The sequence below is a fragment of the Rhynchophorus ferrugineus genome, unplaced genomic scaffold (genome assembly GCF_030347505.1).
Source record: "Rhynchophorus ferrugineus isolate W39M unplaced genomic scaffold, kcgeb_rfMv2 rfM4, whole genome shotgun sequence".
Taxonomy (NCBI): Eukaryota; Metazoa; Arthropoda; class Insecta; order Coleoptera; family Curculionidae; genus Rhynchophorus; species Rhynchophorus ferrugineus.
In genome coordinates, this window is record NW_027472583.1 from 47,336,323 (window position 1) to 47,358,136 (window position 21,814).

Below are 21,814 nucleotides of genomic sequence, written 5' to 3' on the forward strand. Positions count from 1 at the left end.
ATATAAATAATCTACAGGAGAGAATATTTAAATTTCGAATTCTGTCGAGTAGATACAAACATTTAAGGCTATATATCGATATAGGGGAGCTTAATAGAATAATTGTATACATTGTATCTCTTTAAAGTCCGCTTAGTTTGCTCTCTTGCAAATACAGTGCATACACAGTCGAAAATTTAGTCTTTTCGTATCAGTTCCCCAAATCAAGAAGCCATCCATCTTTATCCATTCCGCGTTAGTGTTGTTGTTTCTACAGATCTGATTTTCGCCTAACGTATTTGTTAAAGTAATCGGGCCTCCAACATTTACACGAGCCTGGAATTAGGAACCAGTCGTAGTAAAGTCGTACCTGGAAGCAACCCAAAGCATCAATTCCATCACAGTGAGTAGGTCGAGTTGTTGAAGATGGTTCTTGTAGACCTGGTTGAAGGCCTGTACGTTTCTGTAGATATTGATGATAATCCTAAAAATATATTTTATGATTCATATATTCAATTACAATTATCATAACTCTTACCTGGTAATCCTGAAATGGTGGTGCTTGCGATGCTGGAACTGGATTTCTTTGGATATTTTTAACATCGTTTGAGCCGAGAACAGTGTCGGGATAGTTGATTTCAGCTACTAAAAGGCTGGACCAACGGGGAGAGGAAAGACATCCTCCGTCTAAATAATGACATCTGGATTGAACACATCTGTAACAATATTATTATGAAATATTGTTTGTTATTTTATAAATTATATTTTTATAGCGGTTTTTACGTATTTTTATGTAAATTTTCTAATCTGTAATTATGTACTTTTTACTGATGAAACTTTATTTTTTTTATAATATGCTATATATTACTAAAAATTATATTTTATAATACACCTAGATAGAAAAATATTATTGATAAATGGCAACATTTACTTAAAAACATGATGAAATACATGATGAGACGTAAATAATATAAATGAATGATCCAAGCATACATTAAGAAATAGTTAATGGAAAAAGGAACACAAAAGAGTCGTAACTATAGTGAATAAGCCTTAAAAGTTCGCCTAAAAAGAACCAGAATATTTACATACATTAAAATAAATTCCCAAAAACCGCTTCGGGTTTCTCTAGTCGGATAACTTCAGTGTGGTATATGTTTGAATATGTTAGTCATAGAAAAAATGTTATATGATATTAGTATTATCATAAACTTCAGTGTCAACGTCATTTTCATTGCTAAATAATTTCAATACCTTGTTTCAATTAGAAACATTCCTTCTTTAGAAATTGAAGCCAGAGGTAGAAAATCTTATGAATAATGATCACTTCTGCTAACGTCATGGATATTAACTAGGTCAAGCAAAGTGTTAACATTTTAAACTCTAATTTCAGCAATGTTACATATTTTCTCGGTTTAGACAAAAGATTCATTTGATTAAAAGCTAAAAACGTACCTCCTGCGATTTATTGCATTGATATTGCAGATTTCTACAAAACATGCCCAGAACATTATATAATATTAGCAAACATAGCTACAAATTAAATCACTGGTACCAATGCTGAAGCGATTTTTAATGCTTCATAAATCTGCGATAGCACAACAAACATTAGATGGCGAGTGGCTAACTCATGGCATGCTGAATTTTGATCAATATGGTCTTAAACTTTATGAAGATAACATTGACCGTTTTAAACTTAATTTTCAGTGGCATGTTGCATGGGGTAGTCGATTTATATTATGTGAAAGTGAATTTCCAATCGCCAAATTTAAGAGAGTATTTGTAATATGAGTTTTTTTTTCATCTTAACTGAGTGACATGTAGAGAATGCAGTACCTAATATACTGTTTATCAGTTGCTATGTTAAATTTTGTTATTTTATGTAACTTACGCAAACTACAAAAGACAATCCACAAAAGATTCCGAGTATATTTGCAGTTTAAATATAATTTTTAAAAATATATCTGTAAAAATAAGGCTATACGTCTAATATAATAAAGAGAGTTGTGATATATGCTAAATTTGTTGTTGTTGCTTAGTGTGTAGAAATGGTTTGCTTAATTGATAACATGAAATAGACAGATCCTTATTGCCTTACGTTAATATTTATTAAATTTATACCTTGTGACTTCAATGGTTTGTGTGAAGTATCCTTCGTAAGGTATTTGCACAACATATCTCCATATTCCTTGGTAATTCTTTGCAAAGACGGGCGTAGCATATTCGACCTTAGCCGGACACGGTGTCGGAGGACCATCGTACCTAGCCACATTGTCGTCCCTTCTTTCTATTGGTAGCTGGGCAGGACTTCCTTGGCTGGAATCGCTGTCTCCATTAATTACTTTATAGAGGGAGCAAAAAATTCCACCTTGATCACAGAACTTTCGAGATTTTCTTTCTCCTGACTCGGAAGCAGTTTTGTTTTGTTTTACAGGGGTTGCCGGCTCTTCCTTTGATCTCTTAACTCGATAGTTACGATCGTTGGTCTGATATGGATTTAAGCTTGAATTATAATAAATTTAATTTGTTAATTTAAATAAAACGCTTGGTAACTTACGAGTTTTGGGATAGAGCATCTTGCTGTTGCTGTTGCTCGACCTGGGTTATTATGGGCAATGTCTCATCTGCTTTTAATATTGGTAATGTTCTGCTTAGGTATTTCAACGTCATATTTTTAATGAGGCCACTAGAAAAATGAGAGTTAGACCTGGAATGTAGAAACAGAAATATAATTACAATGGATATCGGGATCCGAGTACGTTTTGGCCCATGGGGTTTCGAGGGATGCTTCCTTTGTTCAAGTCTCCGCATATGTTGAAGACGGAAGCTTGAGGACCTCCACCGCGGTCTTCCACACAGTCCACGCTAGGAAAACTGTATGGGGGCGGGCGCACTCTGGGCGGTTCTGCATTGGGTGCCTTAACAAAAGCGTAATATCCTTCCGGGGGATGTTCATCGTCAATGTTATCGACTGCCTTGATAGCCAGGCACGTCCAGCTTATCTGCAAGTGTTAGAGGTATATAAATTATGTTATTATGCACTTTTTCTATTTTATTGGATGCTATTGGAACTTTTTGGTGAACATAACCTATCAAAAAGGACGCATCTTTTGGTTTCAATATTGTAGACTTGTTTATTTCGGCACAGATGACGAAAAATGTTATGGATAATCGAAGATGAGCAACTGAAAGCTTAAACAAAATTAAAAGATCATGATTTCTAGTTGATATCTTTGAGTAAATCAGTTGGGAATGGCTTTTATACTATTAGGTACTTGAAAATGTGAAATATCAATGCAAAAAACAACCTAAATTAACAGATGAACTTAAAAGTCCAGGGCGTATCAAAGAAAACACGTTTTTTTTTGTTTAAAATTGGCTTGATTCATCAATGTAGTCTCCATCAAGAGCCACAAAATTATTCCAGCGCCGCTCTAATATTTCATTACCAATTTTGTAGAATGATTTACCTTTCGCCCCACAATAGGCCTCAGTTTCAGCGATTCATTGGAGATAAATTTCTTACCGATGTGCGTTTTGTTGAGGTCTGTGAACAGCCAGTAGTCGCTGGGTGCCAAGTACGGCAAATACTGATGGACGGATGTGGGACCAATTTGAAGTTCAATTAATGTAGTTTTCTCATTGTTTTGATTGACTTGGGAAACGGTGTCTCGTCTTCATGAAACATTTTTTTCTTTGCCATATGCGGTCGTTTTTTAGCATTTTAGGCCTTTAAAAGCTCCAATAATACTATATAATATTTAATGTTGATGGTATTTCCCTTCTCAATATAGTCGATGGATCTACTCGACATCTACCCACATCCCAAAATACTGAGGCCATAACCTTTCCGCCGAGTGTTGTGCCTTCGAGCATTTTTTTGCTGTTCACTCACATGAGGATCGTTTTGTTTACGGAGTGAAGTGATGGATCCATGTTTCATTCATTGTCGTATCGATACAAAAATAAGGGTTTGCTATGTTTAAACATTACCAAACACTACTCAGAATCATCAACACGTTCTTGTTTTTGGTCAACAGTGAGCAAACGCGGCACCCACTTTGAACAGAGCTTCCTCATAGTCAAATGCTCATGCAACATAAAACCAACACGTTCTTATGAACTTTGATATCTATACGATGTTAGCTAACTCACGCAATTTCACTTTTCGATGATTCAAAACGATTTTATAGATTATTTTTCTGTTTTCTGCTGTTATCACGTCATTTGGTCGTCTACTGCGTTATGTATTGTCGGTATCTCTACGACTACCTTTGGAGTCGGCAAACCAACGTTTTGTAGTTGTTTCTGATGGAGCTGAGTCCTTATAACAATTTTCAAGCTATTATTTCGCTTGAACGGTATTTTTTCCCATCAAGAAACAGTGTAAAATTAAAATACGAAATTGTTTTTGATCCATTGTCTTGAATATAACAAAATTAGTGTCACTCTTAGCAACTCAAACTTATGAGTAGCTTTCTTTTGAAGATTAGTTGCTATACTAGTTAGAATTTTCAGCCCTTGTATTATTTGTTTAACGATTTTGACATTTTCAAACAAAAAATAATCATAGTTCTTCCTTTAATAATATTGAGTTACTTAGTTTATGCAGCGCTAGTCATTAAATGCTCAAAACTGCATTTTTAATAGTTTGCTTTTTTTGGTTGATTTGAAAAAATTTTATTTTTAGAAGAAGAAATTTATTGTGATGCTGCTTCACCATATCTCAATTGCCAGTTTTGGTTTCAGTAATTTGACAAAGAATGCTCTGGAGTCGATTCAATGCATTTGAAAATGCTCTACAATATCATTCTGACACATTGATCCCAAATTTTCGATTTACGATCTTTCTCTTCTCCATCCATGCTTCCCAGAATATCTTTTTTTGTCTTATGTCCATTTTCGATTTTTGTAGAAATGAGAGGGTTTTTATTAAACCTCTATTAATGTACTTGGGTATTTCTAAAGCTTGTTTTATCTCTCCTCTACAATGCTCACGTCTTGCAATGGAATGTAAGGCTTGGTTTGAATATTGTATTTCCTTTTTGTTAATGAATTTTCTACTTATAGCAAAGTACATAATCATGGCTTTTCCAATTCTGGCATACGTTTCCATTTCCTAGCTTCCCTTACATTCGATTACTTTACCCAAATATTTAGATATATTTACACTTTCTTTCTATTCTATTCTTCTATTTTTACACTTTCAGTTTGGATATTTCTTACTTCTGTCTCTACCATCACCATGATTCTTGTTTTGCTTTTATTCATCGTCATTCTATATTCTCTCAATATCATGCTCCATCTGTTTTGATTTTCTGTAAGTGTTCTAGCCTATTAGTGGTGATTAGTACATTATCTACAGAAGCTCCTACCAACATTTCCATTTTATTCATATTTTTATTGTAGCCCTGGATAGGCTTAAATTTCTTAAATTTCATGTTGTCTGCAATGGCGACATTGAATTTGAATTATTTTTACAATTTTATTACTTGAACTTTTTTTTATTCTAATATAAATAATAGCGTTTGTCTTTTTACTCTTTTTTGGGGATGCACTTTTCCACTCATTTCTTGTATTAAATATATGGTCTTATTACCTTTGTTAAAGTCCCTTTTATCTCGCTGTTTAACTATCAGGACAATAAGTGCTAAATTCTAATGCTGCGCGATTCGTTCTTCTTTCCATGCTCTATCATAAGTACTTCATTAAGTACTGACCGTTAAAATTATAAATTTTTCAATAGCATGCAAACTAAATTTAAACAAAAAACCTTGAAAACTTCAAAATTAAGTAATCGGTATAGCTTGAAAATATATTTAAATATGTGTTTCTGTTGTTTATTTATAAATAACGTTAGTTTTGTTTTGCTTTTGTTTTGATAGTAATAGCATGTTACTAATTTTGATATACATTATTTAAATGACATTAAAATAAAGTAATATTTAAAAGGGATTCGTAAGATTAACATTTCTTCTTTAACAATGCTTTGTTTAGTGTTTATTTCAGATTCAATTTTATTTCAAAACTAATAAGTAAGAAGTGTAAGAGATACTTGCGTCATTGTTATGCAACTAAACATTGATCAAGAGCTACTCTTCTAGATATTTGCAAAAAAGTGATATAAAAACAAATTTGATGATGAATAAAATTCAATTCTCACTGGGATATTATAATATTTATTGATAAATAACATAACTTTCATTATAATAAATTGTTATTAAGTGCCAAAGTAATATTTGTTAATTAAATTTCGTGTTTATTTTAGGTAAATTGTTTTAAACACAGCTTTTCTCACAGTTACTATTTAAATATATAGTTACAAATAAGTATATTAGTATTGCAAATATAAATATATTGTACCAATATCTAAAAATTTACGATTTAATTTATGATATGTTATTTACGTCTAACAAAACGACCTTGAACTAGGAAAAATATACACGAAGCGTCCTAATATAATACGTTTAAAGCGTATGAGATAAAACCATCTGTTTTCGGTGAGTTTCTGTGTTTTTTTAAGTGTTTCTAGGTGTGTATAATGTGAAAAATAGTGTTAAACAATGTCAGCCTCCATGTTTGTGATCATATGCGAAAGATTCTAATTTATATGTCACACATCGAAGTTATTCACCTCTTCTGGGCTTTTGTTTGAGTTATTTTTTTCCTACGTCAAAACAAAATGATGCGAGGAATTCGTTAATATTTACAGTTGCGGAAACTGTTACGGGAACATCAATGCGGTCATATTTAGCGGCGAAAATGGTGGTGAACACCGTTATGATACCGGGTGTATTAATGTGGGGTTTTATTAGTTAATAAAATAAAATTCATATGTAATTTTTTGTTTAAATATTTTTTTCCATTGATTTGTAAGTAGTTTATATAATCACGTATTGTGTTCGTTCCGAATATAATTGATTTTTTCCAAAAAACTATTAAAGGGATTTAGAGCATGACATTTTACGTAATTATTGATTGCTCGATTGCTGTGTTGTTACGCAGATTTTTCTGAAATTATTTTAGCGATTTTTTGTGGTTAACTTTCCCTTATTGTTGCCTACAAGTATTCATCGGTTAGTCTCAATATTTAATTTATATCACTTTATTAGAATTATAATATATATATATATATATATATATATATATATATATTTATATATATATATATATATATATATATATATATATTTATATATATATATATATATATATATATATATATATTTATATATATATATATATATATATATATATATATATATATATATATATATATATATATATATATATATATATATATATATATATATATATATATATATAGGATTGTTCAATGAACTCTCTGTTAATTGTTATTTTGACCTATATTTTGACAATTTACGTAATAATTATAACAAATAAATAAAGATATAACAAATCAAATTACCTTGACATGTTTTAATTCATGTTAATGTTTATTAAGATAATAGGTCAATTAAGTTAAATAAAATCTGTTAAAATCTAAGTCCAAATATATAACAATCGCATAGCAATTGTATTACTTTAATGAATTATTATAATTATAACATCTAATATATTGTCATAATAAACCGGGTGCCAATCAAACCGTGCTGGCTCGATGTGAACAGGTCTATGCGTACTGTGGACTCTAGATGCAGCAGAACTTCCCAATCGAGCTGCAAGAGTATCCTTCACAATTCTTGAACGTATAGCCAAGCATTGTCAAGCAAGAGGATGACTTTGCATTGTTACTCACTATTAGTAACCGTTTTGGTAGCAATATGCCATTCAATTTGCTCAATTGACATAGGTAAACATTTACAGTAAGAGTTTAATTAGGTTTTAGCAGCTGATAATGCAGAACACGCTCTCCTGCACAAACCTATAACCTTTTGCACTTGAGATTGTCATAGTAAATCAACTTTTCATCATCAGTCACAATACGCTACAGAAATGGTATTTACGGTTAATTCGTATGGTGGCCATTTCACCTCCTTTTACAATCAACTATTGACATTCTTTGTTTTGGAAGTTTTCCTCCTCTAGATTGTTCTCTACCTTTGATATCAAAATTGCCATTTTAAAATATTTGACAAACAAAAACCGAGAATTGGAATATGTCGTAACATCACCATAAGTTTATAAAAGTATTTAATAGACTTCGGCATCATATTTCTTCAAATTAAACAATAAAAGAAATGAATGTCAAAAAATCGATTTGTTTATAAAGTACTCAGAAACTATTAGAAGCCGCTTGTAATCCGTCCAATACAGAACAAACAATACATTTAAAGACTTAAAGAAACAAAATATTAGGTCCATTGAACAATCCTATATAACCCTCTGTCAATTGTTATTTTGACCTATATTTTGACAATTTACGTAAAAATTGCTAACAAATAAATAAAGATGCAACAAATCAGATTAGCTTGACAGGTTTAATTAAATATAAAGGGTGTATATTAGTATTTAGAACTTACTATAGATAGGTAATAATAATGAAACAAAACCCAACAGAAGTTTCTAAATTTAGTGATATAAATCGATATCGTACATCGTATATCGTATATAAATCGTACTTTATATAAAATATTTTTAAAAAAATTTGAACCGAATAAATAAGGAACTCACTAAATATTAAAAAATAATTGGACTTAGATTTTTAACACAAAAAAGCATTTTGAAATAAAATATGTAAATTGTTATGTAATAACTAAATAAAAATAAACAAAAACCTTATTTAATATATCTACTACACGTATTTTATTTTCTACTATATACACACAATTTAGCTTAATATCTGCTTAATCCTATTTGTCTATTTAGAATTGTATTTTAACTACTAACTATTCTGAAGTCGGTGTCGAACCCAAAGGGTAATATTAATTTAGATTTGTTTTGTTGGTAATTTAATTTAGTAAAATAGACAAATAGGATTAAGCAGGTATTAAGCTAAATTGTGTATATATAGTAGAATATAAAATACATGTAGTAGATAGGTTAAATAAGGTTTTTGATTATTTTTATTTGGTTATTACAACGATTGTTATGTACATATTTTATTTCAAAATGCTTTTTTTTCTGCTGAAAATCTAAACTTGATTATTTTCTAATTTTTAGTGTGTTCCTTATTTATTTTGAAGTCGATTTTTTTGTTAAAAATATTTTGTTTTTCTCTTTTGAGTGTTAGATATTTACTCAATAAATTACGCTGTTATTTTATTTAATATTACATTGGGTAGTCCAAGTAAAGGTGCAGCCCGTATGAGGACGAATAGGAATAAAGAAACTGAATGTTGAATGAAAATAAAGAGTGCTTCAGGCTCCGGGGTCTGCTACCTAGCCTAAGTGATTTGACAAATGTTCTAACTGAACAACAACAAAAAGTTATTGTTTCCGCCGGGAATCGAACCTGCGACCTCTGTTTGGGAGCTAAACGTTTTAACCATTACACCATAGAAGCAGTTGTCTACAATATTTCTACTTACATAATCTGTCTTATATGCTATAGTTAGTGCTTAAAGCGCAAACTGAATGGCTTTTGCACTAAACGACTTCCAATTTTAAGTCACATCAGCTCAGCAGTAATCCTTTCCTCCAACATATTTTAATTTGGTTCCAACGGAAGTCGAATAAATAAAGAATTTTGAAAATAGAGAAACCTCCTCTTTTTTCGAAGTCGATTGAAAATAGAGAAAGAAGAAATTGTGTTTCTTAATAAAAATAGATTTGATGTGTTCATTGTGGATGTAAATATTAAAATTTTGGCATAAATATACTGAATTGTAATCAGATGTAAACAATATCACTTTTTAGTCTGGCAATACTGAATAGAAACATGGATTTTACTTGTTCTTATCACAAAGATTTTTTTAAAATGTTGCAATAAATTGACTAAAATTAATATTGAGTTGAAACGTTGAGTTTAAAAAAGCAAGTTACTGCTCATTAACACAATATATTTTCGAAATTAATCACTATGTAGCATTTTTTCTTTCTTTATCTATTCGTATCGAGTAGTACTTGTATCTAAAGAATCAAAATAACAAACTTCATTAGTTGTGTTACAACTAATTGCATGGGTTATTTTAGTGTAAAATTATAATTTATAATCGATGTGGTTATAGCGTAGCGAAATATAAGCTACAGAATAAAATACTATGACTAAACATTAATGCTAAGGACCTAGCGGTCCTACAATCGGATTTTATACCATAAATTGACTTTATTTTGCATTATTTTCCATTATTTTAGCCTAGTTCACTCTGAATTCTATTAAGACTCTTTAAACATAGAATCTGGGTTAGTAGTTGACATTGACATCGCGCGAATTTCCTGCTACGTTCTCCCTCAATTAATTGCATTGCCATCGAATTAGTAACAGTAGCCAACGAGTCTGGGTCCGGACGTTGTAGTTTCCCTATTCAGTTCCTAGTTATTTTCCTGTTTTATTTGGCAATTAATCGTAAATGCGAACTTTTACATCATAGAGGAAAGTTGGTAGAAATCGGTCGTTCTTTTTAATGAATGTATTTAAGTTGCAAGTGCATGTGTACTTTAAGGATATGTGTACTGGAAGGTTTGTTACAATGGCGAAATAAGCGAAATTACGGTATATGTATGGGTATTATAATTTTCAATAACGGACTTTTAAAATAAATTAAATCATTATTAAAAGAGCTAACATTATATATAGGGTGATCATTTAAATGTATTTAAATATACCATTCATACATTTGTATACAGAGAATAATCAAGCAAAAGTAGGTTTTCACTTTTCTCTTGTTGAATATTTCAAATGTTGTACTACGCAAAAATTACCATCATTTACCATTATCATGTTTTGGTTCATCAATGGTCACTGTCGTTCGTATCATTTTAGACGAGATTTCAGCAAAAATTTCTTTAGTTTTTTACCTGACCATATCAAGCAGCTCTTCCTTGAATTGGATATTTAGACTCCCAATGAGTTTAAAACTATTGGCCATCCAGTTTAAGCTTTTTAACACTTCTTTGACTTAAGAATTGCTACTCAAGGTATTTACGGAGAAAAATTTGTGCAATATACATTCCTAGTTTTCCCATTTTTGTTTTGTATCTATTTGAACAAATTGTAATAAGAAGGTGCTATCTGGTGGATACGTTGAGTATTACAGAACGTCGAGCTACAGTAGTGTATCCATTACAAAACTTGCATCATGTAGCCAAACGTTGTCATAAAAAGGATAACTTTTCGTAAATTACTTGCTATTGCTTGTTTCTTGCAACAATAATTGGTAATTAATCTGTTCACTTTATGTTGCTATACAGTTACAGTTACAGTTTCATTTCTCGCTGTACCTTGTACTCAAGCGATTTGAAATGGTAGTTTCAGTCAATGTGTGTCAGCTATTTCTCTCATTTCCGATCTTTGTCGTATCATGAAAACATCATAAAACAGTTGACTCACCCACTACTAAGCTGTTTGAAAGTTAGTTCTTTGTGAACTTTAATTGAATTTTCGTCTTAGAACTCACTGCCTTCGCATTTTTTTGGTCCTCTAGACCGTTCTTTGACATTGATAAAAAAATCATCACTTTTAAATCATTGAAATCAAAATTGACAATTGGGATATGATGGAGTAGCATCACTATATGTTCCTAAAATTGCCTGATAGCTTAAGTTAAACAACAAATGTAGTGAATATACAATACCAAATGGAAACCCGTTATTTTATGTAGAGAAATGTTAAAAACCATCAAATTTAATATGTAAGAACCTAATATATGAAATATAAACATATATTATGTGTTAATCCAACATCAAACAACATAAACGTTTATATATAGACATACCTGACATATGGTTAATATTTAGATTTAGTGTAGCAGATATTTTGTTTGTATTACACTAGATAGTAGAGTTTAAATTTTTATTTGATCTTATCATAATTATTTTTTAAACCTTTTTGAATCAGTTGATTAAAATTTATATTCAATTGTATATTTAAGTTTATGTCGCATTACTTACTACTAAATAATGCAGTATTTTTTTTCTAAGCTAAGCATTAAGCATAATGTTCTTTTATCATTTCTTTAAGTCTCATTTTATACTATTGAATTTAGTGTTATGTTATTCTTGTATCTAAAAAATCAAAATAGTGTATTGGAATTTGAAATGCAAAATATTTTTAGTAAACAGATTACATAAAAATCTAGGAGCTCTACAGTTATTCGAGAGCATATCGTTCTTAGATTGAAGTGAATCAGGTGTAAACTGAGTGAACGGAATCATTGATGAATGAACTGGAGTATAACATTTATGCAAATTCATAAATAAATGGAACCTTATAGGAAAATGCAACGGGAATACATTAGGCCCAGGCCTTGGCTAGCTTTGTATATGCTTGGGATGCCTTGGGATGAAAACTTCAGCCCAGGTCTAGTAGATAAGCTTGACAAATAGAATAATTTGGTTGGAATTTGAGGCAAGGAAGCATCTCTTATTGATACGAATTCAACAAGCCATGACTTCTTCTGATAATGAATACGTACAGAACTATATTTGTTAAATATTGGAGACTAACATTGGTTTCTCACAATTGGGAGACATATATGTCTAAGTTCGGTCCATTAGAATGGAAAAATGGGTAGCGACTAATCAGCAGGTTGCTAGCTATATTGTTATAAGGGATAGCATGAGAAAATAAGTAATTTTTAATGGACGAAAGCTTGTTTTTCTCCTCTAGCAGGTTCCACTGAAGCTGTATTAGACTATCTATCTTACCATTTTATAAATGGGGAAAGATCTTTATAATATAATATATTTATAATTTGTTAGTTGTTTGTAACAGTATCTTTGGTGATTTTATCCGTCAATTCGTTCATTTGGTATAACCTTTTGGCAATACAAAAGAGTTCAAAAATCGAGTTACACTTTGAGAGAATAAAACTACTAACTTAACAGGGCTAATGACTGACAAAAGCTGTTAAATAATCTTTTGTATGATAATATATTAACAAAAAGAATCATTGAAGCTCTTTATTTAATCATCAAAGCATATTAATAATTTAAGAGCTAAAACCAACTATTTAATAAGGTTGGCTGGTTTTTCAAATAATTGTTTCAAGTAAGGTTAAAGTTGTATTGTTATTCTAATGCTTCACTAGGTCATTGATACGAATTTAATCAGAATCGAAATCTAAACGTATAATAAGTAGGATTAAGATTGGTGTTGAAGAAATTGAGGCTATTATAATATTTGTTTTGTAATATCGATGGTCGAAAACTAAATTTATTAGGAATAATTAATAGAGAATTTGCAGTTACCATTTCATTTATAAATATTAAGCCAATTGAACGTTTTTAAAATATAATTATTGTAGTGTATGTTTTTATTAAAAAAACGAAGATATAAAAACATATATTCTGTATGAATAAAAATGTAAATGTTTAATTGTAAAAAATCGAAAGACCTTAAAAGTCCTTCACGGATTGTTTTGACATAACGTTGCGTTCGAATGCCCACGTGTTATTATACCATAAAGATACATGACTTAATCTTTACGTATTTTTTTTTTAGTTCAACTCAAAACAGTTTATGATAGTATTAGGCGTTTGCAGGTATTCTAAGCATATTTTAGATATAAGAAAATTGTTAGAACATATAATAATTAAAGAATCTTGTACAATTTTTTTCCATCTTCTTGGCAACATCGCGATACCATGTCAAAGGATCGATGTTGGTTTAACAGATACTCGATCATCGATCCATATTCGAACAGAGTGCTAATGAACTCATGCTGCATTGAAATGAGGAAGTGGTAATCAGAAGGCGCTATCTCTGATCAATACTCTGGATGTAATGGAACTTCTCATTCGAGCTTTAATAGTAAATTTCCCACAATCTTTACAAGGTGTGGCTAAACGTTGTCCTGCAATATGTCTTTTACTCGCAATTGCTGATCTATTTTACAAAAATATGTCATTTAATTTCGTCGGTTTCATTCGGTTTTAGCGGCTAGTAATATTACTTCACACCTTGCTGTACAACTATGTGTTCTTCAAGACTTTATGATCATGAACATTCCGTTTTGGTATCGATGTGGATAGTTCTTCTGAACTAAGTCATACATTTTTGAGCTTGGAATTGTAGTATTATATATTTTTTATTTCCAGTCAGTACTTCACAGAAAACTTGTTTTGCCTGTTAATCACAAAAAGCGCTTGAAACGACTGGAAATTTTATATATTTAGTCAATTTGTGTGGAAAACATTTTCATTTTTGTACCTATTTCGTCTGGAAACAGTTGATTCAACAATTACTAAGAAGTATGAAAGTTCCTTTAAAGCTTGAGCCGGGTTTTCGTCCAATAAATCTTATAGTCCATTGTATTCAACATTTTTAGTCTTATGGGGATTTCTTTGTTATTGATATCACCACTTTTGAATCGCTGAAACCAAAGCCAGCAATTGGGATAGGACGGATCAACATCACTGATAAAACATTAGTTTAAAAGTAGTTTTTGACAGTGTTTTCGGTAGCAGATTTATTTAAATCAAACAATAAAAGTAATGAATGTTGAAAATGCAATGTTGAGTTATTAATCTATGATTGGCGTTTGTATATATTAAATGTAATATCAAAATGTTAAAACCATCGTATTTAGTAGTTAGATTAAGGTTAGGTATCTAATAAGTGAAAAATCTGAATTTTCTTCAATACGAACACTGACATGTGTGTAATCTCGGTGTGTTGATTGTTTTCAATAATTTCAACGTATGTACGTGTATCTGTCACTAATCGCCTTGCAACAAGAAAATTATTTTTTCTAAAAAATGTGACGGACCTTGAAAACTTTTGAAGAGTTGAGACTTGAGAATTTGAATAAAAACTATGCTCTTAATTTCTCTTGTGATTCATATCAGATTAAATATCATTGAGGTGCTCTATTCCGAATTCCAGGAACCTTACGTTGCTCGTGAGATGCTCTTAAATTTGGAATGGGAAGTATTTGAAAAACATTGTTTCTATCAATGTAGATCGCCTTAGAGGGTACTGATTAAAGTCATCATTGTTTCGTCAAGTCCATAAGTCTGTATGTTTACAAGGTTAAGTTGCTATGTATATTGTTTATATAGATCCTGGAAATTTCATAAAAATACATGCAAATTCATGTGCCTAATACATTTTATTTTAAAAAAATTGTTTTTTGATCTGCGACCGTAGAAAATAAATGAAATGAAATATTTTGTGATTATTAATGAATTAAATTGCCAATAATAATAAATAATTATAATTACAAATTTAATTAACTCATTTAGAATTGTTAATTATAATCGTTCTAGTAGCAGTTTAATCCCTAGATTACATTAAGTTTGGTTGTACGTTGCGATGCTCGTTGAATATCACAAATTGATGTAGGTATAATTATAGGTGTTGCCTCATGATCTATGTACAAATTCGGCTCATTTGTTCTTGGTTTTGCTCAATAATCTTGCTTCGATTTAGAGTTTTTCTCGTTTCCGCCTGATAACTGATACGTTTGTCCCAGGTTAGCATCCTCCCGTCTTACTCCACTTACTAAATGAAATCCAATATTGATATATTTGGGCTCCCCCATCACTATAACGTTCGCTTTGCTTGTATCATTACCTGTACATGTACCTGTTCAGTATCATTTCATGTTTCCTTAATGCCGTGTCCCCAACCTTTTTAAGAATTTTTAGTAGGTGGTCTGTACTAGTAGTTACTATCAGTACATCAGTAAAAACACTAATTGAAACACGTAAAAACACGAATATTATTATGTCTACTTTCTAATATTTTATGGGCCTGTAATTAGATGTTTTTTATCTTCTGCAATATTTTAAAACTAATGGAATTATATTAGTTTCCATTTCTCCAGTAAATACTATTACCAACTTTACATATAGAGAGTCAAAATCATCAATGTTCTTGAATTAGTCTTAAAGTATTATAGTGTAAGATTTTCATCCTATGTGTCGAGAGTTATTCTAAATTTCATTAATTTAACTGTTAAATTGTACCCGTGTCATTCGAAGAGATTTTACACTTAAAAGCTATTTTGTTTGTCGCGTAAAACGTGTTTCTTGTGAGGCAGAGGCTTGCATTCACATTCTGGGTATTACTAGGTCATTGATACGAGTTCAAAAAGAATTACATTTTAATTTCGCATTGGTCGCAGAATCATCATTAATGGTATTGCGACTTCGATGAGGACCTGCTTAACCAACTTCTTATTGATTTTAACCGTTATAGTTCATTTCAGTACTCATCATATATATATATATATATATATATATATATATATATATATATATATATATATATATATATTGTTAGTTAGATTCGATTGTTTGTGAAGTTCTTGCTAATTTTTGTGAACATTTTTCATTAGTAAATACTTTGAGAATATTTAAATATATACCATATAGCGCTATCTGCAACAGAACTTGAATAATAAAAAGTATTAATATTCCACTGAAGATCTTTGGATGTCAAAATATTTCTTTCATTCAGTTTGTGAAAACTGTAAAGCAACGTCTTTGAATATACCATTGGGTTTTGTGTGGACTGTTATTAGCGACAAAGTGTCACTTTTTAGCGAAGATCTATATATCTTCAGAAATCTCTTAACTTCTGAAAAATCCTCTGAAGAGCATATTCTTAATGGAAAAAGCCGATTTTTCATTCGAAAGAGACAAAATGGATTAAAATCAATCTAATTCAAATTCATATCGGAGGCTATCTGTGAATTCCGTTTTATAGATAAAAAATAAAATGGGCCTTAAATTGAATTATGATTGTTAAACTCTGATCTTAATTTATACACTTTAAAAATATGTTTGTTGTTATTGCTATCAATTACGATACAGTCGTACTAAATTGGGCATTGAATCAGGGATATCCTAAATATGACGAGAATGATAATATGTTATTTTTTATGATAAATATCCATCATATGCTACAAAGTCAGTAACATTTCAAGCACTTTATCACTTCACTCTCTGTATTTACCATACATCGTTCATTTCAATTGGCACTTATTTTAGACACTGGTATATGACCTATTTACACATATACGTATAGTTTATGTAAAACTGATAGGTAGAATATTGGATGGTTTAATGAAGTTTTACTGAATTTAGGATGCTAAAATACTATATCCAGCAATGGAGAGCTATACGCATTTATTAGTGCTATCAATCATATATAAATAATTCATAACATTCAATAACGCTATTAAAATTTAAAATATTTTTATAAATTTATAAGTGTTGGATTATCTCTAGGTTAATAAACGCATGCAACGGTATTGTATATGTGAATGAAATAAGCAATATGCTTGAAGAATATCCGTCTATTAGCACTTGGAAATAGATTTGAATAGGTCTTTGACGATGACAATATATTATGGAGGATTCAGCAAAAACAAATGCAGTTTTGTTGCAATAAAGAAACCGTTGAAAGTTTTGCAATATTGATAAGTCATGGTAGTTATAGGAATACAACTTAACTTTTATAAAGCATTTTTAAACGATAGATGATGACAATATTTTAGTGGTGATCATTTAATCAGTTTTTTATAAGACGAATATTTAAAATATTGAATATATTTAAAAAAAATTAATATAATTACTGTTATTTGAACTGTCTCTATCTATAACATATTCCTTGCGTTTATATCTTAATGATAAGAAGACTTCTTGTTTAACGATATTACTTAATTATTTTTTACCTTAATATACTGTTATATAAATTTTTTATATTTATTTATTGAGTTATATATTTCTGCTGTCCATAACTTTTTTATGGATTTGATATTATAAAAAATTTTGTTTGTATTATACAAAAAAACAATGTTTATTGAATGTATTATATTACAAAATATTATTTAGCATTTGCTGGTCAAGTGGATCTTTGACTGACACCATTACTTGGAGATACTTCTCAGTTAAGAAAGTTTTGAAGCACAAACATATTTCATTGTTTGAATATACTACTTGGTTTAATGTGCTAATGAAAATGTTTATATATATGACATATATTTGATGAGTATTAATATATATTAAATTTCAATCAATTGTATTGAAATTTCTTAATTGATTTTATGTACTTACTGCGATATAAAAAAGAAACTGTTTTTTCATTGCTAGATCACTGTGGTAACACAAAACTGTAAAATTGCTGGTTAAACTACGGTGGAGTAGCGCGGAATCACCTGTGCGACTGTGCTCGATGCGAAGAAATGTTTCTGGTCAAGCGAACACCGCGATAGTTTTCGAACTAACGGGATTTGCATACCTTCTTCTTCATTGTGCCCGATTTTCGTGTGATTCATTATTTTTCTGACCCATTTCTCATTAAAATAATCATTATTAATCTAATAACTGCCACGGCATGCCTACTTATTGAACATTTCGTTGTGCTAGATTTAATTAGCTATTTCTGATTGTTTCTATTTTTTGTATTCATAGAAAAAAAATAAACACGTTAATTTCATTGTGCTTTTAGGCGGGACAACAATGATGTTTTTTCTGAGGCTATTTAGTTCTGTTCCCATGTAGGTCAGGGTCTATAGCACAATTTGTATGAAGATTAATTCAAATAAATTTTCATTCATGCTTGAGTCTTACAGGTAAGAATATTAATCTGATTATGTCATATATACGACAATTAAATTAACATTAGTATATCATTATCTACATAATTTAATTGAGTTAGCCAAATTGTGAAACCACTATATCTATATTTAAAAGAAACAAAAAAATAAAGCCTGCTGTATCGGTGTTAATATAATTACTGTCTGTTGCATTATTTCCATAATTTTTCTAAGAAATATTTTTCTATTTTAAATAATAATATTCCTTGTAATATTGTAATATTATAATTAGTGTGTTTTATACACTACCAAGTGGTTCATGTTCACTGTTGCATCTAATCAGTTGTTTAAAAGGAACTCGGTTAGTTCGAAAATTGTGGATTCTGGTTGGTTTGAGAGAAATTTGGAAGGAAATTTGAGAGAAAGAGAGAAAAAATTAAATCAGAGAATGTACTTCAATAAGCATTAAGTCGTTGGTGGTTAATGGCTATGATGTCTCAGAAAGGAATACATAGAAGGGACAAGAAATTACTTTTGATTCCATAAATTTTGTTGGAACCAGGCCTTGGAGACCAGAAAGAGTTTTTCTCAATGTGGGAGAATGGAGAGTGTGGAGTCTCTATAAGAGGATGAATTGAGTTAAAGGACACATAACGTCCAATAGAAAACAAGTTCACAAATTCAGGTGAAATTTTGGAGCGTAGTCGATAATAACGATTCTTAACATTATTTGATGTCCGTAGATAATTCATGTATCAATATTGGTTATAGTTATCGATCTCGCGCATGGTGGCAGCCTTGCGCCCTTATAACGACTGTTAGCTGATGACGTTGCATTTAACATCATTTGGAACTTGTTTTTGTGAATTATGAACTGTGATTATGCTTTGGACTGTGTCAAAATGCAGAGACAACATTGTGTATTCAAGACGTTCTTGGTGCCTTTGTGAATGTTATATGTTCAGTAAATGTGGAAAAATAATGATAAATGCATTCAAAAATTTGTACTTGCAGTACTTTGGTTTTGCTGTAGTAAATATTAATAATCCATCAGGACCAAAATTGTCTTGTAAGGTATACAGAACAAAGCTGTACAAGCGGTTACTTAGTGCAAATGTATATTTTTCATTTCCAGTGCCAAAGTTTTGGAGTGAACAGAAATTGCATACGGAAGATCAATTGAAAAGTCCCCGGTCTAACACATAGATGGCGCTACTAGAATTAATCCATATTTTAGTTAGCCCTAACTCTCAAAAGATGCGTGTATAAATTTGACAGCTGTCGGATCATTAGTTTGTGAATTAGAGCATTTTGAGTGAAGGGCTTTTGTTATTCTGAATAAAATGGACAAAAAGGAATTTCGCGCGTTGATAAAATATTACTTTTTGAAGAGAAAATATACAGTTGAAGCAAAAACTTGGCTTGATGCAGTTTTCGGATACTGCCCCAGGAACATCAACCATCAAGAATTGGTATGCTAGGTTTAGATGTGGTCAAATGAGCACCGAAGACGGTGAACGCAGTGGGTGCCCAAAAGATGATGTTACCGACGAAAACATTTAAAAAATCCATAAAACGATTTTGAATTACCACAAATTGAAATTGAATGAAATAGCAGACACTCTAAAGATATAAATTGAACGTGTACATCATATCATTTACGAATATTTGGGCATGAGAAAACTCTGTGCAAAATGGGTGCCTCGCGAGTTAACTTTTAACCAAAAACAACGACGAGTTTATGATTCGGAGCAGTGTTTGAAGATGATCAAGCGTAATAAACCCGAGGTTTTACGTCGATATGTGACAATGGATGAAACATGGCTCTATCATTTCTTTCCGAAGTCTAATCGACAGTCATCTGAGTGGACTGTACACGATGAACCGGCTCCAAAGCGTGGGAAAACGCAACAGTCGGCTGGCAAGGTTATGGCGTCTGTATTTTGGAATAATTTTCATTGACTACCTTGAAAAAGGACCATCAACAGCGACTATTACATTGGACTATACAGCGACTATTACAATATTAATTGCGTTTTTGTAGTACGACAAATCGTGCTACAAAAATGGTATCGAAAAGTTGAAGGGTCGCTATAATCAGTGTATCATCTTTAAATGGAATTATGTTGAAAAAAACAATTTTGTCAAAAAATTGTTTTACTATGGTAGACCGGGGATTTTTCAATTCACCTGTTATAGAGAAAATCGAAAGACTTTAACAAGGATTTTGGGACGAAGGCATGATTAGTGATTATTGTTGGACTCTAATGTGCAAGACGGATCCAAAGCAGTATGAAAAGACTTAGCTCAACGTCTGTTATTTTCTGATTTATATTGTTCTGTATTTTAATGTTAACTATATTCGTTGATACAGATGCAAAGGCCTCGAACATATTGACTTCTTCAGGAGAAAGGAAGGGCGGGAGTTCATGAGCTTGGGATCAATAATTGGTCAAGCTGCAGTGATTTTTGCTATTCTAAGATGGAAAAGGCAATATATAACAGTCTAGATTAAAATTGGGATTATTCCGGACACTTACTTTGCTAGTTCTTCTTTATTGCTCGGAAGTTTTCTTACAACCCTATAGTGTAATATCCGTGAACTTAATATACTACATGTTAAAAGTGTTATTTAAGATAAATTCAGGATCAGAGAAGGTGATCTGAAAATTAGGAGGCTCAGATTGCCTCAGATCTTCAACAATGGTGAGACTTAGTGTGTCGCAAGGCAAAAAGAGTGGCAAGGCACACTTGGTATGACACAGCAAGGTTTTGTTTGAGTAGTGGAAGCTCTCCGAGCGATGGTTGGTTTTTGATGATGATGTTCAAACTCAAGCGGATTATAAGTACAGAAAGAATCGAATAGAGTTACATTTCAGTCAAGTTTTGCTTGTTAAATTAAACAACTTATTAAAATAGTAAATTTTTTTAATATATTAATAGTCGAGACAAAGTAAATACTTAAAATTGTCAAAATAGATTTTTTGCATTTTTCAGAAAAAGGGTAAGTTTCATCATAAAAATAATTCAGAAATAAAATGCAAGCCGTGTAAGCATCTATAAAAATTGTCTCTATACTTTTTTCGCAAGAATCACCGTTTCCGAGATATAATAATTCAAATAATTGAAATAGCTGTGTTCTTCATAATTTACACTTATTTCCAATCCAAGGTAATTTACTTGGATCTATCATTCTATATAGCTAAATATCTTGCAATGAATCTTGA

The 21,814-nt window shown here is 30.8% G+C and overlaps 2 protein-coding genes across 5 annotated transcripts in view; one reads left to right on the forward strand and one right to left on the reverse strand.

Annotated features, from left to right (window-relative positions):
* Positions 1-240: 240 nt before the first annotated feature.
* LOC143196103 (cytochrome P450 CYP12A2) overlaps positions 241-21,814 on the forward strand; it is a 41,809-nt gene continuing 20,235 nt past the window's right edge. The window contains exons 1-2 of one of the 4 annotated variants that reach the window (XM_076403709.1): positions 6,365-6,479; positions 18,500-18,623. The gene's annotated coding sequence lies outside the window, so the exon portion shown is untranslated. Of the gene's footprint in view, positions 383-6,341; positions 6,512-18,499; positions 18,624-21,814 lie in introns of those variants that run through there. The other 3 variants (XM_076403710.1, XM_076403707.1, XM_076403708.1) reach the window with 3 other exon arrangements.
* Positions 251-18,258, reverse strand: spz6 (Spaetzle domain-containing protein 6). The gene is made up of 6 exons (XM_076403711.1): positions 18,106-18,258; positions 2,716-2,981; positions 2,537-2,665; positions 2,101-2,481; positions 518-695; positions 251-463 (listed from the first exon to the last, which is right to left on the reverse strand). Exons 1-6 carry the CDS (start codon positions 18,133-18,135, stop codon positions 251-253), a joined length of 1,197 nt encoding a protein of 398 aa, XP_076259826.1. The 5' UTR covers positions 18,136-18,258.

Excerpts from the sequence above, each read along its gene's own strand:
- spz6 (XM_076403711.1), bottom strand. The coding sequence starts at position 18,135 with ATGAAAAAACAGTTTCTTTTTTATATCGCA. Across the intron at positions 2,482-2,536 it reads GATGCTCTATCCCAAAACTC|CTTAAATCCATATCAGACCA; the intron begins GTAAGTTACCAA and ends TTATAATTCAAG. Across the intron at positions 696-2,100 it reads CAAACCATTGAAGTCACAAG|ATGTGTTCAATCCAGATGTC; the intron begins GTATAAATTTAA and ends ATATTGTTACAG.